General features: G+C 40.3%; 1 protein-coding gene and 1 long non-coding RNA gene across 2 annotated transcripts; one reads left to right on the top strand and one right to left on the bottom strand.

Moving 5' to 3' along the window:
• Positions 1–255: 255 nt before the first annotated feature.
• kctd3 (potassium channel tetramerization domain containing 3) lies at positions 256–15,501 on the top strand. The gene is given in 20 exon segments (XM_088992789.1): positions 256–999; positions 1,220–1,273; positions 2,554–2,599; positions 2,877–2,950; positions 3,032–3,090; positions 4,267–4,347; positions 4,421–4,564; positions 4,639–4,723; positions 4,829–5,019; positions 5,107–5,222; positions 6,404–6,491; positions 6,579–6,695; positions 7,686–7,856; positions 7,955–8,110; positions 8,182–8,278; positions 8,914–9,107; positions 9,243–9,381; positions 9,455–9,577; positions 11,826–12,144; positions 12,146–15,501. Coding segments are annotated over 20 exon segments (2,553 nt in total). The 5' UTR covers positions 256–928; the 3' UTR covers positions 12,374–15,501.
• Positions 4,231–8,061, bottom strand: LOC148900812 (uncharacterized). Its single transcript, XR_016114506.1, has 5 exons — positions 7,926–8,061; positions 7,678–7,835; positions 5,104–5,274; positions 4,870–4,981; positions 4,231–4,364 (listed from the first exon to the last, which is right to left on the bottom strand). It is a non-coding gene; the product is annotated as an uncharacterized LOC148900812 (long non-coding RNA).
• Positions 15,502–15,851: the final 350 nt, after the last annotated feature.

The following is a 15,851-nucleotide window of genomic DNA, read 5'->3' as shown; positions in this document are numbered from 1 at the left end:
TGTACTAAATGTACTTACTAAATGAATCTCGTCAATATTTCAATATCCATGAAAATTCCAATCATTCTTTTTCGAATCAGGTTATCCTCAAAGGGATGTGGCGCGTTGGAGCCTATCCCCATCGATTTCGGAAAGGAGGCGGGGAGGGATGTGGATCCCTGAACTGGTTGCCACCCAATTACAGACGCGCAAACTGTAGTTTGATAAAGAAAAAACAAACAAACAAACAAACAAACAAACCAGCTTAAGTAATCAATCTAATACAATGGGTACATTGTGCATGTGTATCATTCTATATGGGTGTACAATTACTCGTTTACTAAAATATTTTACTTTAAACATTAAGCATACACAAACTTTAAACATTAAAAAATAGTGCAACAACAACACAGGACTCGGGTGATCCCGATATCTTATCACTCTACATCAACCAATGTGTAACCTTATTTAATACCGGTTAAATTTAGCATGTTGACATGAAATGTATTTCTGAAAATACGTGCTCTGTGGCACGCGGAAGTATCTTCAGACAAAAGCGGAAGTTGTGAATAGATTCACCTCTTACCATATGTATGTACTCTTGGCACAGATGTTCACGTTGCAGCGCTAGATATTATTTACGATGAACACGAGAGGATGGTGATGATGCCAACGTGACTGCTGGACGATAAGATTCCTGACACTGTTACCATTTTGGATCTTAAACGCCCGCAGTGTTTCACAGGATAGGAAAAAGGTCGGTCAAATTTCGGTTGCGCGCTGATTTAATGGGTGATTTCATAGAGCCGACGGACGCGGCGGACGGTGTCAGGCTGCAGGGTCCGGACACAAGATGAACTACAGTACAGTCATACATTTTAGCGTGACGTTAGCATGCTAGCTGAGGTGATGAAGTTCTGATTGTGAAATACTTTGACCCGCTCACATCATGGCGACCAACGGCTGTGACCTGACGACAGGGATGGGGGAAATCGTCCAGCTGAACGTGGGTGGGACGCGGTGAGTCTTGTTCTATAGGCATGATGGTCACCGTGGGGCGTAATTTGAGAAACTGGAGTGTAAGATGAGATGTGCGTGAATGCTATTTGCACATAATGCATGGCTTGCAGCAGTGTTGCTTTTCTTGGACCATGCTCATGCATGACTTCAAATTGCCATCCTGCAGTTGACATCGCATCATATTATTAAAAATAATGTAACTATCTCACCTGTGTTGTAGGTTCAGCACCTCCAGACAGACACTTATGTGGATCCCTGACTCTTTCTTCTCGAGGTAACAACATTGTTATTATACCTTTGGAAATTCGAAGAGATTGAAGGTTATCTGAGGATACGCATAGACGTAATCACTCTCCCACAATACAAGTCAGCTCAGTCAAGCATCTTCATTATTACAGAGAAGTAGACGCCTTTCATATTCTCATCGCTGTCCCACTCTCTGTGTCACTTTTGGCTTTAATTGCGCTACTGCTGGGAAGATGAAGGAATAAAATAGTAATCAGTTACACCCCGAAATGATCAGAATCAGAATCAGAATCATCTTTATTGCCAAGTATGTAGAACACACAAGGAATTTGTTTCCGGTAGAACACGCTGCACTAGTATCGTTGTCAAAAAACTGCTAAGTGGCACTATACAGTTCCATTTTGGCTACTGTTGAAAGAGTTCAAAGAGTTAATGGCTTGGGGGAAGAAGCTGTTTAAATGTCTGCTGGATTTGGTGCGCATGGATCGGTAGCGCCTGCCTGAGGGGAGTAGCTGGAAAAGGTGGTGGGCAGGGTGCGGAGGGTCCAGTAGGATTTTCCGCGCCCTAGTTTGGATTCTTGCAGTGTGCAAGTCCTCGAGAGATGATGAGACATTACTACATGACATTCCGAAAATAACTTTGATATACGTAGTTCCTTGCCACCTAGAAACCCATAATGCTGACAAAACACTGACTAAACGAAGCTACTCAACCCATTTCAGCATTGTTGCTTCGTACCAACTTGTTCCAAGATGACACCAAAGTAACGCTACAAATACACCAAATAACAAAGGATAGCTTTCAAACAAACTAATCAACAAATTGGCAATTTCAAGAAAGTTGAGTTACAAATACACTGGGGTAATGGAAAGGGGAATAATTGTGGCTATCATAAAACTTTCAAGACATATATTTTTTTCCCTGAAATCTATGATTTTTATATTGAATACCATTTTTTTCAGGGGGCCTGTGCTACAGTTTTGAATTAAAAAAGATTTAGCATAGTTGTATTATCTTGTCCTGTTCTATCTCAGCACATCTAAAAATGAACTGCAGGGGAAAAAACTTACACAAGGAGCAAATATAAAACAGCTTGTGAGAAGTCTCTTTGAGTTACATTGAGCACTACTGTTTTCCATGAGCTCATTTGCAAGAGGTCTTAACGGGTTACCATTTAAATATTCATCATTGTTCTGCTTACCAGGGCAGCAGATCCACCTGACAATGCAAATGGCCGTCGATGGGTGCATGCTTGTGTTAACTGCTGTGTGTCTGTGTGTGTGTGTTGTGTGTGTGTGTGTGTTGCAGTCTGCTGAGTGGAAGGATATCCACTCTTCGGGATGAAAGTGGAGCTGTAAGTACAGATTTTGTTTATGTATCCAAAATGAGGATTTGTTTTATGATGCAGCATACTGATGAAACCCAGAGTGTTTGATAAGCAACATGTATTTATTTTTGTCAAGGTACCTGGAAACAGTTTTGATTCAGTGTAAAATTATGCATCGTAATGTATGCCTTTTGGAATCCATGAATATGATATTCAAGGCAAAGGTTCCAATTGTCAAATAGTCAATATACTATATGTTCCAAATATCTATCAGTAAAACCACTCTCTTTTTGTCTTTGTCTAGATATTTATTGACAGAGATCCCACAGCCTTTGCACCGATTTTAAATTTCCTCAGAACCAAAGAACTGGACCTGCGGTAAGAGTCTCACTCAAAAATTACATTCTAGTGCACTGAAATTAATCAATCTACTTATTAAAAAAATGTTTATTTTTCTAGCGGTGTCAACATCAGTGTTCTGCGCCATGAAGCTGAATTCTATGGCATAACTCCTTTAGGTAAATATTGTCAAAAAAGTGGATTTTCTATTTGCATTTGTAGTAACTGGCCCATTGTATATTACATGCACTCCTGCAGCTGTTATGCTGTCATATCATCATTTGTCAGAATAGAAGGTGATTTATATTAAGTGAAGTCAGCACTCCCATAAAAGTGATTGTTTTACTTCCTGTTTCGCTATTGGAACTTCCTGTCATTGTTCCTGAATAGAAGAAGTTAGTTACCTTTGTGGTCACAAATCAAGGAGTGTGCCGACGCATCTCTATTGTATATGAAAATAATACAGTCGGAATTAAAATCGTGGGCAATAGATCAAAATTGATGCCAATCAAGATACAGGTTAGCAATGCTGTTTAACTCATTCACTGCCAGACATGTGCAAAAATGTGTCCACTCCAGTGCCAGGGTTTTTGTCATTGTCACTTGAATTCCAGGACCCACAGAATATTTAGTTTAGGACTGCATAAACATTCAATACAGTGTTAGAAACATTAGACTCCTTAATTTCATTAAAATTGTTAATGGCAGTGAATGCGTCTATAGAATCTGCAAAGTGTTTTTTGTATATTTTTTTTATAACGTTGGATACAGGAGTTGCCATTTTTAGCGCTTGGCAATTTTTCGAAAATGGGACATATTTTGGCCAATTCCGGCTTTGCGAAATGTCAGAGCAGCTTTACTGATGATGACAAAAAAGTAAGCATTCACCACAGTATGCTATACATTTGATTTCATGACATGAAGAACATTGATTGAAATAAAAAGGTCCGCATTTTACGGGACGTTCACTACAGGTGCATCTTCATAAATTAACATATGGTGAATAACGAAATGAAGTTTAGTATTTCAACTCAAAAACTAAAACTTTGATGAATTCACAATGCACAGAGTGAAACTTCATGAACTCCCTCTTAAATATGTGAATCTGGTTTTAGGCAGTGATGTCAACAATCTTTAAGGAATCATTGGCTTAGAGCGAACAAAACTCCCAAATTCAACATCTGAAGGATATTGCTTCAAAACAATGAAAATGGTTGAATATTGAAATTTCATCAGAATGTTCCTGAAAAGTATTTATTATGGTTCATCTTTTGAATTGAACCACTTTTTTTTCTGGGTTATTAAAATGTATATGGATGCTTCTGGATTAAAAAGAAATGAGTTTGTGTGTGTAGTGCGGCGCCTTCTTCTGTGTGAGGAACTGGACCGCTCATCATGTGGCAGCGTTCTTTTCCATGGTTACCTTCCACCTCCAGGTAAAACCCACTTAAGCCTGGTTGTTAGATCATAAAAAGAAAAGTTGGCACATGAGTGATATTTCTTTCTCAGCTATTCCTGGCCACAAGTCAAGCTCCACTTCTTGCTGTGACGAGCATCCCGGTCCCAGTGGAGCAGAGGGATTCAGCTATGTGGGTGCCCTTCCTCATCCTCCCCTCCCTTGCTCGACGGGATTAGATGAAACTCATAAACTGGGTGAGTGACTCAAAGAAGGTCCACATGTTTGCGTGTGAGGCTGTTAGATATCATGTGTGCCGTTCGCTGTTCAGGACCAGACCCTCGCAAGGTGCTGATCATAGCAGGACACCACAATTGGATTGTAGCAGCGTATGCACATTTTGTCATCTGCTACAGGTAATTCTGCCGCAACAAAACAAGTAAGATAGTACTAGGACCACCATACTCGTTCTATTCCGCAGCATCCAGCAATCTCAAACGCTGACAGGATGTTCTTGACAGGATAAAGGAATCTACGGGATGGCAACAGGTGTTCTGCTCACCTTGCCTTGACTGGACCATTGAGCGTATCGCACTGAATGCCAAAGTGGTGGGCGGACCGCACGGAGACAAGGACAAAATGGTGGCCGCCGCGTCTGAAAGCAGCATTATCCTCTGGAGCATCCAAGATGGAGGGAGCGGCAATGAGATAGGTAGACAAAGGGGACAACAGGAATTGAACTGGGCTTGACAACACCATCTTACATATATTTTGTATTTCATGTGTCGCCACCAACCAGGCGTGTTCAGCTTGGGAGTCCCTGTGGATGATCTCTTCTTCATTGGAAACCAACTGGTGGCCACGAGCCACACGGGGAAGGTCGGAGTGTGGAATGCTGTCACGCAGCACTGGCAGGTATGTTGAGTGGACGGACGTCTTTGTGTGCTGCTCTTGGACTGGACTTGTCCTGGAAGGGACAACAAATATTTTTCAACTCTACATTTGTCCATTTGTTAATTTTATTTTTGTTTGTGGACCACCCCTGCTTACAATACCTTAGCAATAATTTGCATTCATTCATTCATTCATTCATTCATTCATTCATTCATTCAGTCATTCATTTTCTAAAATTTACTGTAAATTGTTTTCCTCCTTATTCACATTCATCAATCCGTTTTTGGGTGCTGTTTCTTATCTATGTGCTCAAGCCTCAAAACAGTAGTTCTGCTTTAGCGTCATCCTCATCACAAGAAACTATGTTGACATGAGTTGAAAAACTTAATTTTGACAAACATGGTAATTTTGGTGCAAAAGGGATAGTGTTGAAGTGCATTGAGGAGTTTCATTGAGGTTAAAAAAAGTGATTTGCCACCATCTTTTGTCACATATAGGCAATCACAATTTTTTGTGTTCATGGAAATATCGGTGAATATCATTTTGGAAGCTGAAATTTCAGAGGTGTTTCACGGTATTCATTCTGTGTATGTACTGTGCCTATAGAAATACACTATATACCTGTATTATTAATAGTGACATGTTTATAGTGCATATTTAATCAGCTTCTTATCTTATCATTCACTGCCATTCCCAAATTTATTTGGCAATTGAAATACATGATGTGGAGTTTCATTCCCGAATGTTTTGGTTTTTCTTCCGGGGGTGCCGATAAAGCATTGGTCAGACCTCTGGTAAGGTTTTTTCTCTTCCATGAGGGGGCAGAATTTCCCTTTTTTTCCATTTTAGCGATTTGTTACAGCTTCAGCTGTTGTTAATGCACCATATAAACCAATAGTATAAATTGCATTGTATTTTGGACAGCCACCTCCATTTCAAGCTCAGATAACTCCAGGCCCATATAATTTAGGAATTAACTTTTGTACTTATGTAGTCTTAAAACTCAATCTTTTGAGCAATTTGAGTGAACATGACAAAAACCCTGGCAATAAAGTGGACACATTTTTGCACATTGTCTGGCAGTGAATGAGTTAAGCACTTCTGGTTGGGTGCAATTTGACGTTTGTGTTCTTTCACTTGTGTGTATCTACAAACATCTAATGATAGTGAGGTTACTGCGGCTTTTTGTGTACACGTGCCAGGTTCAAGATGTCGTTCCCATCACGAGCTGCGACACAGCCGGATCTTTCCTGTTACTAGGATGCAACAATGGCTCCATCTACTACATTGGTATTCATATACAAATATGCAAGTCACTTTCTGACAAGTTGCCACAAATGTTGCCTCTTGAACTGTCACACAAATTCCTTTTGTCAGACATGCAAAAGTTTCCACTGAGGATGAAAGACAACGATCTTTTGGTGACGGAACTTTATCACGATCCCTCAAACGATGCCATCACAGCACTGTCTGTCTACCTCACGCCTAAAACCAGTCAGTAATACAATGTTACATGAAATAGGAATGATTTTTTATAGTTATTAATACAGTGATACCTCGGTTTACAAACCCCTTGGCTTACAAATGTTTCGGTTTACGAACGTTAAATTTATGAAAATTTTACCTTGGCATACAAACTAATTTTCAGGATACACACAGAGCTGCCACAATGAGTGATGTGTCGTTCGCGAACGAGCCCGTTCTTCTAACAAGAAAATGGCAGCTGGCTTCTTTTGGTCCTCTATTCCCCGCCCCCAGTCATCGGTTAAAGCCACGTGATTGGTCAAGAACGCAGCAGTGAGGGGAGGTGGTTTACTCATTAAAGAGACAGGCAGACCACAAAGAGAGAGTGACAAAATGGATAGAAAACAGAAAAAAAGTGAAATTTGGACTCGTTTCAACTTCCAACTCGTTCAAAGGCTAGACTGCAAGGTTGAAATTCCCATCAATCAGGCTCCACAAATAACCCGCACAAGTCATCTTTACACTTGATGCAAAAAGCTATCAACCCAGCTAAACAGAACACAATTGATGAGGAACTAGGTAAAATTATTGCAGAAAAAGCAGTAACAAGGGATCATTCCTCAAGATAGTGAAAGAAGAAGGCTACGTTCCTCATCAAGCCATCAACGACCATCGCAAAAGTAAATAAAACGTCTTTATTATATAGTACAGTTTATTTCTTTTATTATAATACCATAGCACATTTATTATACATAAAATAAGATGATATATTTTGTGTAGTTTTAATGCTTCGAAAATTAGAAAGTAGAGGGAACGGATTATTCTCATTTTAATGATTTCCTATGGGTAATTATTTTTTGGGATACACACTTTTCGCCTTACACACTCTGTCTGGGAACCAATTAAGTTAGTAAGCTAAGGTATCACTGTACTATGCAAAAAGTACATTAAAATCTATGGACAATGTGCAAAGAAGGATATGTCGTTTTTTTTTTGTGGACTTTTTGTATACCTCGTTAGGTGTGAGCGGGAACTGGATTGAAATTGCCTACGGGACAAGTAGTGGCGCAGTGAGAGTCATCGTACAGCATCCAGAGACGGTCGGCTCGGGCCCTCAGCTCTTCCAGACTTTCACTGTCCACAGGAGCCCCGTGACCAAAATCATGTTGTCTGAGAAACATTTAGTCTCAGGTGAGTGGGCTGAGTCACAATGGCTGACCTGAGACAAGAACAAAGGCAAAGATCACATTTGTTACAAACCTTTCTTGTTCATTCTCTGCTGGCCGCAGTGTGCGCCGACAACAACCACGTTCGCACGTGGACGGTGACCCGCTTCCGTGGGATGATTTCCACCCAGCCGGGTTCCACACCCTTGGCCTCTTTCAAAATACTCTCCTTGGAGGAAACCGAGAGCCACGGCAGCTATTGTTCGGGAAACGACATTGGTGAGAAGAACCATTCTAGTTCCCCTGAGGCTTGTTAAAAATCCGCATGAGGTGACGCGTTATGCTCTCAGGTCCATTTGGAGAGCGAGATGATCAGCAAGTATTCATCCAGAAGGTCGTACCCATCACCAACAAGCTCTTTGTGAGGCTCTCATCCACTGGGAAAAGGTGAGGTCATCGCAGAAGACATTTTGGACTTTTTTTTCCTACTGTTACATTTAAAAAAAGTTTAAAAGTTTGTTTGGTATTGGGAGAAACCTCAGAATGGGGAAACATAAATAAAACAGTAGTGCCATTCTTTTTTGTTTCATTTTCTATCAGTGAAAAGGGGAAAATGATACAATATTATTGCCTGATAATTACATTGCCATAAGGTCTTCCTGCTCTATCTACAAATCTGTCTGTCTACAAATCTGTTTGTCTATCTATCGACAAATCTATCCATTTATCTATCTAGCTAGCTAAGTGGCTAACTATCCAGCTAGCTAGTTAGATACATCTGTCAGTCTTTTTTTATGTTGTTTTTTTATTTTGTATGTATTTATTGTTTATTTATCTATTTATTTACTGATTATATGTTTATTTAAGAGTGAATGGATTGTAAGACACACGATACAAACAACACAATTAGTTGCTCCTATATTACTGTTTTCAAGCAGATCAGGGAGGGAAAATATCGAAACCGCACACGCCACAACATAACCTTTCACGATCATCTAATTATGTATTTAATATTTCTAATTTTTCAATTTACACCACCTTGTTATTTCAGATTTTTTTTTTTGGAATTTGTTATGTCCTAGAATCTGTGAAGTGCAATCAGTGGACGGGACCACCATCTCTTGCTTCATGGTGCGGGAATGCGAGGGTTCAAGCCGGATGGGCTCGCGACCTCGCCGCTATCTCTTCACCGGTCACAGCAACGGCAGCATCCAATTGTGGGATCTGACCACCGCCATGGACACTGCCAACAAAGGAGAAGAAAAGAAGAAAGACGGTGAGTACGATGTGATTCCGTGGTGGCTTACTTTGTGGTGTATATTGCTGTGACGTTATGTCCAAAAACCTGAGAAACACTGTCGTAAAGACAGAGTTCAACGTGAGGCTAACTGAAGGTGCATCTGTCACGTAGATGTCGGCGGTCCCACAGAGGAGGAACTTTTGCAGCTGTTGGACCAGTGTGACCTGAGCACGTCCCGTTGCGCCACGCCAAACGTTAGCCCCGCACCCTCTGTGCTGCACCAGACGCGCTTCAGAGAATCTTGCTCAAGGTAAAGAAAAGAAGAAACGCCAGCCCTTTCACAAACTGTCACATCACTGCCCGTGTGCTCTGTCCTCCGTCAGTGTTCAGTTACAGGCTCAGGAAGCCATTCCCGAGAATCAGGTGACGTATGGAGCTGTGCGACCCTACAGGGAGAGCCCATTGCTTGCGCGCGCCAGAAGAACAGAGTCCTTCCAGAGCAACAGGTGACAAAAAAATAATGAAACAAGCACACCGTAGATATTAAAGATTATTCCAACCTATGATCATTTAGCTCTGATTCATTTGAATTAAAAATATTTTCTGACATTCAAGTCTATTATTGTTTCAGATATATAAATTTGAATAACTCATTTTAGTCATTCACAGAGGGTTGTGTAAGGAAGGGCCTCCGACGTAAAAGCTTGGCCAAAACAAACATGCAAATCAAACCTCTGAAGATGGAGTACACTGATTCGCTGTGGCGACCCATTGAAGGGACAAGCCGAAAGGAAAAGAAGATTTTAGCCATTCAATAAAAAAGTGAAACTCATATATATAAATTCACTATGCACAATTGAAGATTTCTCAATGTTCTTATAATGTTGATAATTATAGTTTATGGCTAATAAAAAAAAGAATCAAGAAATGACAATATAACACCCGAAAGAAGAAGCACAATTTTGAAATAGAAATTAGGAATGGATCTTTTGAAAAATATCATTTATTTTTGTGTATCTTTATTATATTTTGTACTGAACAATGGAAAAAGATGTACAAGCGACTTTTCCACTTAATTCCAAATTTCAACTGTTCTGTGTATTTGTTATAATTATAAATATACAAAATTTCCTCAAGTAATGGCCAGCGGTGTGTGCCGTATTTTCCGGTGTTTAAGGCGTGCCCAAAAGCCTTGATTTTCTTCAAAAGATGACCCTGCACCTTATACGCAGGTGCCCTTAAATGCGAAGTACAGTGATCCCTGGGTTTACGAACCCCTTGGCTTACAAACTTTTCGGTTTACAAAAGTTACATTTATGAAAATTTTACCTTGGCATACAAACTATTTTTCGGGATACACACGAAGCTGCCACAATGAGTGATGTGTCGTATGCGAACGAGCCCGTTCTTCTAACAGCAAAATGGCAGCCGACGGTTTTTGTCCTCTTTTCCCTGCCCCGTCTTTGGTTAAAGCCACGTGATTGGTCAAGAACGCAGCGGTGGGGGGAGGGGGGGGGGTAAACATCAGACAACAGAGAGAGAGAGAGAGAGAGTGAGAAAACACACACACACACACGAAAGGGAGGCGACAGAACTTGAAACAAAAAAAACAAAAGTGAAATGTTGAGAAAATGGATAGAAAACAGTGAAATTTGGACTCGTTTCAACTTTGATAGTTAGAAAGCAGAGTGTACACTGGAAGGTTAAAATATGCCATCAATCAGGCTCCACAAATAACCCGCACAAGCCATCTGTACACTTAATGCAAAAAGCTATCAACCGGCTAAACACAACACAATTGATGAGGAAAAAGGTAAAATTATTGCAGAGAAAGCACCTCCAAGGGATCATTCCTCAAGATGGTGAAAGAAGACTACGTTCCTCAACAAGTGTTTAATGCTGATGAAACCACTCAATTCCATCAAGCCACAGACAGTATAGTAAGAACAGGCAGTATCACAAAGGTAAATAAAACGACTTTATTATAGTTTATTTCTTTAATTATAATACTTTATTATACACAAAATAGGGTATATTTTGTGTAGTTTTAAGGCTTAGAAAATTAGAAAGTAGAAAATTATGTTTTTTGAGGACCTGGGAACGAATTATTCTCATTTTAATGGTTTCCTATGGAAAATTAATATTTGGGATACACACTTTTCGCCTTACACACTCTGGGAATCAATTAAGTTCGTAAGCCAAGGTATCACTGTAATATTGAGCCACAACAGGTCTCGCAACTCCTGTTAGCAGCCGCTAACCCTGAAGAAGTAATCCCTAACCCCAGACTCTACTGTTGCGCCTTATAATGTGGTGTGCCTTATATTCTGAAAACATTTTTCATTCATTGAAGGTGCACCTTATATATGGAAAATGTTTGAAAATACACCATTCATTGGGGGTGCGCCTTGTACTCCGGAAAATATGGTATGCCAAAATGCAGTGTCCATTAGACAGATGTTGATTTGCACTCATTGATTTGGTAATCACAATAAATATGTGCTATTCTTTATCCAGAGAGAATGCAGAAAAAAATTGATATTGATAGGCTTGAGTATGTCAGTGTGCTCAAATAAACGGACTGTGTGATTAGCTGATAACCAGTTCAGGGCTCCAATAGGAACAATATCACCCGTGACTCTGAAAAATAGAACAGGCAGTATCGAAAATAAATGGTGGACAACGTATTCAAAAGTATATGACTCCGTTCAGTCAACTAGATCAAAATTAGCTCACCTCCATCTTTGTCCACAGAGACTTTCAGGACTTCAGCCTGAGTCGTGACATCCTGGACAGCACAGATCAAAGCTTCGGTCATCCCACGGACGCCCGTCGTTCACTTTGTGATTTGGGGTCCGAGGAGAGTGACAGGAGGTTGTCCGCCATGGAGCTGTGGACCTGTCGCAGCATCACCGCAAACAACGCTTCAACTGTCCCTAGCAGGACAAAGGTTGACAGCGGGACTCCGGAATGTCCTCGGCAGCCCCCGGACAGCCCCGTCCCAGGAGGAGCCGACGTCAGACGGAAAGTGCACCTGCACCCCGAGGAGGGGGACGGCGCGGGACTTCGCTGCAGATGGGGCGAAAGTGGAACTAAGCGTGAAGAAGAGGGGAGTACTAGAGGTGGGCTTTCTGGGAAGAAAGAGGGCACCGCCGGTCCCTCTCCTATCCTCGGGATCCGAAGGCGGCGGCAGCGACTCCTCCACCAACGCTTCTCCTTCCCCTACCAAACTGACATCCTGCACTTCGCCACGACACAGGAAATTCACAGCTGACCCGTCTTGTCAGGATAGCAGCCTGTAACCAATTCAGTTCAAAAACTTGGGAGTGACAGGTGCTTCGTCCATCTCATACGTAGGCTGGATTCACATTGCAACATTACATAAAGCTAGTAGCGATGCAATTCGGTGAAGGTATTAATTTAGAATGCTTAAACAGTGATACCTCGGTTTACGAACCGCTTGGCTTACGAACGTTTCGGTTTACGAACGTTACATTTATGAAAATCTTACCTTGGCATACGAACTTTTTTCGAACACGGAGCTGCCTTAATGAGTGATGTGTCGTTCGCGAACGAGCCTGTTCTTCTAATAACAAAATGGCAGCCGACTGTTTTTGTACTCTATTCCTCGCCACTAATCTTTGGTTAAAGCCACGTGATTGGTCAAGAACGCAGCAGTGAGGGGGGTGGTTTAAACATTAAAGAGACAGGCAGACGACAGTGAGAGGGTTTCAACTTTGATAGTTCAAAGGCAGAGTATAGAATGCAAGGTTAAAATATCCCATCAATCAGGCTCCACAAACAACCCGCACATGCCATCTGTACACTTGATGCAAAAAGCTATCAACCCAACTAAACAGAACACAATTGATGAGGAACTAGATAAAATTGTCACAGAGAAAGCACCTACAAGGGATTATTCCTCAAGATGGTGAAAGAAGAAGATTACGTTCCTCATCATGTGTTTAATGCTGATGAAACCGGCCACTCTTCCATCAAGCCATCAACGACCATCACAAATGTAAATAAAATGACTTTATTATTGAGTACAGTTTATTTCTTTAATTATAATACCAGAGCACATTTATTATACATGAAACAAGGTATATCTTATGTAGTTTTAAGGAATTAGAAAGTAGAAAATTATGTTTTATGGGGACCTGGGAACGGATTATTCTCATTTTAATGGTTTCCTATGAGAAATAATTTTTTGGGATACACACTTTTTGCCTTACACACTATGTTTGGGAACCAATTAAGTTCGTAAGCCAAGGTATCACCGTAATAGCAAAAAAAAATGGGAATTAGTGGGTATATATGGACACTATAAATCAATTGAAGGTTACCTCTTAAAAATGGATTGTAATATATTTGGTCAAAATATATCTTTGCACATCATACAATTACAGTGATAGCTTTAGTCGAGTCATTAAGGTACAAAATGTTCCGGTGTATAAGGCACACCGGAGTATAAGGCACACCCCAAATGAATTGTGTATTTTCAAACGTTTTCCATATACAAGGCGCATTGGACTATAGGGCGCACCTTCAATGATTAAAAAGAGTTTTCCAAGTGCAATACTGTATAATATATAAAAGTTTTCCAAATATAAGGCACACCACATTATAAGGCGCTACAGTGAAGGCTGGGGTTACGTTTTATATATCCCAGCATCCCACACTACTACTTCTACGGAGGGAAATGGAGTCGATGGCTGATGGCAGTTGTTGTGAGAACTGATGTGGCTCACATCTAAGTCGCAGGGTAATCTTTTGACGGCTTTTGGGTGCGCCTTATACACCTGAACATACGGTACTGTTATGTTATGAGACGCACTGTCAAAGATCAGCCGATTCATGCTTCATCGAAAGCATTCAACTACAACGAAAGCATTCAATTTGGTCTAAACCTGTGACATCAGAGCTTTATAGAACACTGCATAGCGTAGATGGAAAATAACCGTCGACAGCGGATCCTGGTGTAATGAATTTTTCATCATTTAAATCAAATGAGCCAACAAAATAAGAGGTTTAGAAAACTATTATTTGTGTATTATTCATATGTGAGAACTTGAAATGTTCATGAAAATAGTTCGTCTGAATTGAGCACTTAGAACTGCAGAGTAAATCCAACCTAAGTCAACAGGGTGAAACTCTAAATCTCCTGCGAGCCTGAACTGGACGACGGACACAAACTGGAGTCTAATGGTACACAACGTTCCCGTGAAAGTGAATGTACTACGTAATTGACAGTGTTCCCTCGCTATAACGCTGTTCAGCTGTGGCGGCCTTTTGTTTTTGTCAGCATATTATACTTATACTTAAAAATAAATATATTACTGGATTGGGGAAAAAATAATACACCCAAACCGACGCTCATCAACCTCAACTTCACAGATTTCACTTTTTGGAGCACACCGCAGTGATAAATGAGGGAACACTGTATACATATGTAATTTAGATCAGCGTCATGTCCTGAAAGCTTTACCAACAGTAAAACAAAAGTGTTTTACGAGATGCACATCAGCAATGTGCAGACAAACAAGATGGTCACATAGCAACAAGAAATGCAAGGTGTTCCACTTCCTGCTTTCAGACTATCTTTGTTTTATCACTCGTTTTTGTCATGCTTCATTACATTGAAAGGCACATACAGGACATGTGCTAAGTATGCATCATAAACATTAAATAAATAACTACATAATAAATACATATATTTGAGTACCTTAATGTTTACAACTATTTAATACTAATAGTCTAACACATTATTTCAACTCAACTTTTTTGTTAATATTTAATATTTTTCACAGTGGTGCCTGCCTGTGCAAGATTACACAAATAATTTATATTTTTACAACTTCACAAGGATCCTACGCTACATCACTTTATCGGTTTTTTTCTCATTTTGTGTGTATGTGTGTGCCTTATTCAACCTGATTTGAGGCTTAGTAGCTTGTTGCTTGAAAAGGCAATAAGGTGTCGGAGCACGAAATGGCGGATGACTTTAAGTCACTGCGTTCAATATCAACGATGCGTGTTGTAAATAGTCGATAAGAACTGGAAAACGTGACGATTGAACGTCTGTAGCCGTTCGAAGGTGAAGCTTCACCCTAGTTAGCTGCATGTGTTCTGTGAAAGTATGCACCTACCTACATGTCGCACTTGTCATTTTTACCTAAAGCCTTGCATTGTACTGGAAAATACTGACAAAAGGCGAAATATTACAAATCAAGAGAAGGGTCGTGTGCAACATTCTTGGAACACATTCAAAGAAGTTGTCACACTAAACGAAATACAACGATGATGGATACCTACCTGCAATTTTTATTGTCGTCTTGTGTATTGTCGTGAATCATATCTTTATACACACGCACACACACACACACACACACACACACACACACACACATATTCCTGATTCAATGGTTTTGTGAGGACCACACATAAATTTAGAGAAGAACACACTAAATGTCACCCCACACCCACTCCACACAAACACACTTGACACACACAATGGGTACACAAAGTCCTCACCGCAGTAGTGAATTCACACTTTTTGTGGTACACACACACACACACACACACACACACACATTCCTGATTCAATGGTTTTGTGAGGACCACCGTTGCTGATAAATTTAGAGAAGAACTAGTGTTACTTTTGAAGACTAAATGTCACCACCACTTTTTGTGGTATGAACTTTTTCCTCTCATTAAACACACATAAACACACAGTGATTAAAAGTGTCTATCCAAGTGAAATGAATATATACAACAAAA

The sequence above is a fragment of the Hippocampus bargibanti genome, linkage group LG03 (genome assembly GCF_051943395.1).
Source record: "Hippocampus bargibanti isolate YZ-2025 linkage group LG03, ASM5194339v1, whole genome shotgun sequence".
NCBI lineage: Eukaryota > Metazoa > Chordata > Actinopteri > Syngnathiformes > Syngnathidae > Hippocampus > Hippocampus bargibanti.
The sequence above is the reverse complement of the archived record's forward strand: the minus strand, read 5'-3'. Positions and strand labels throughout refer to the sequence as shown.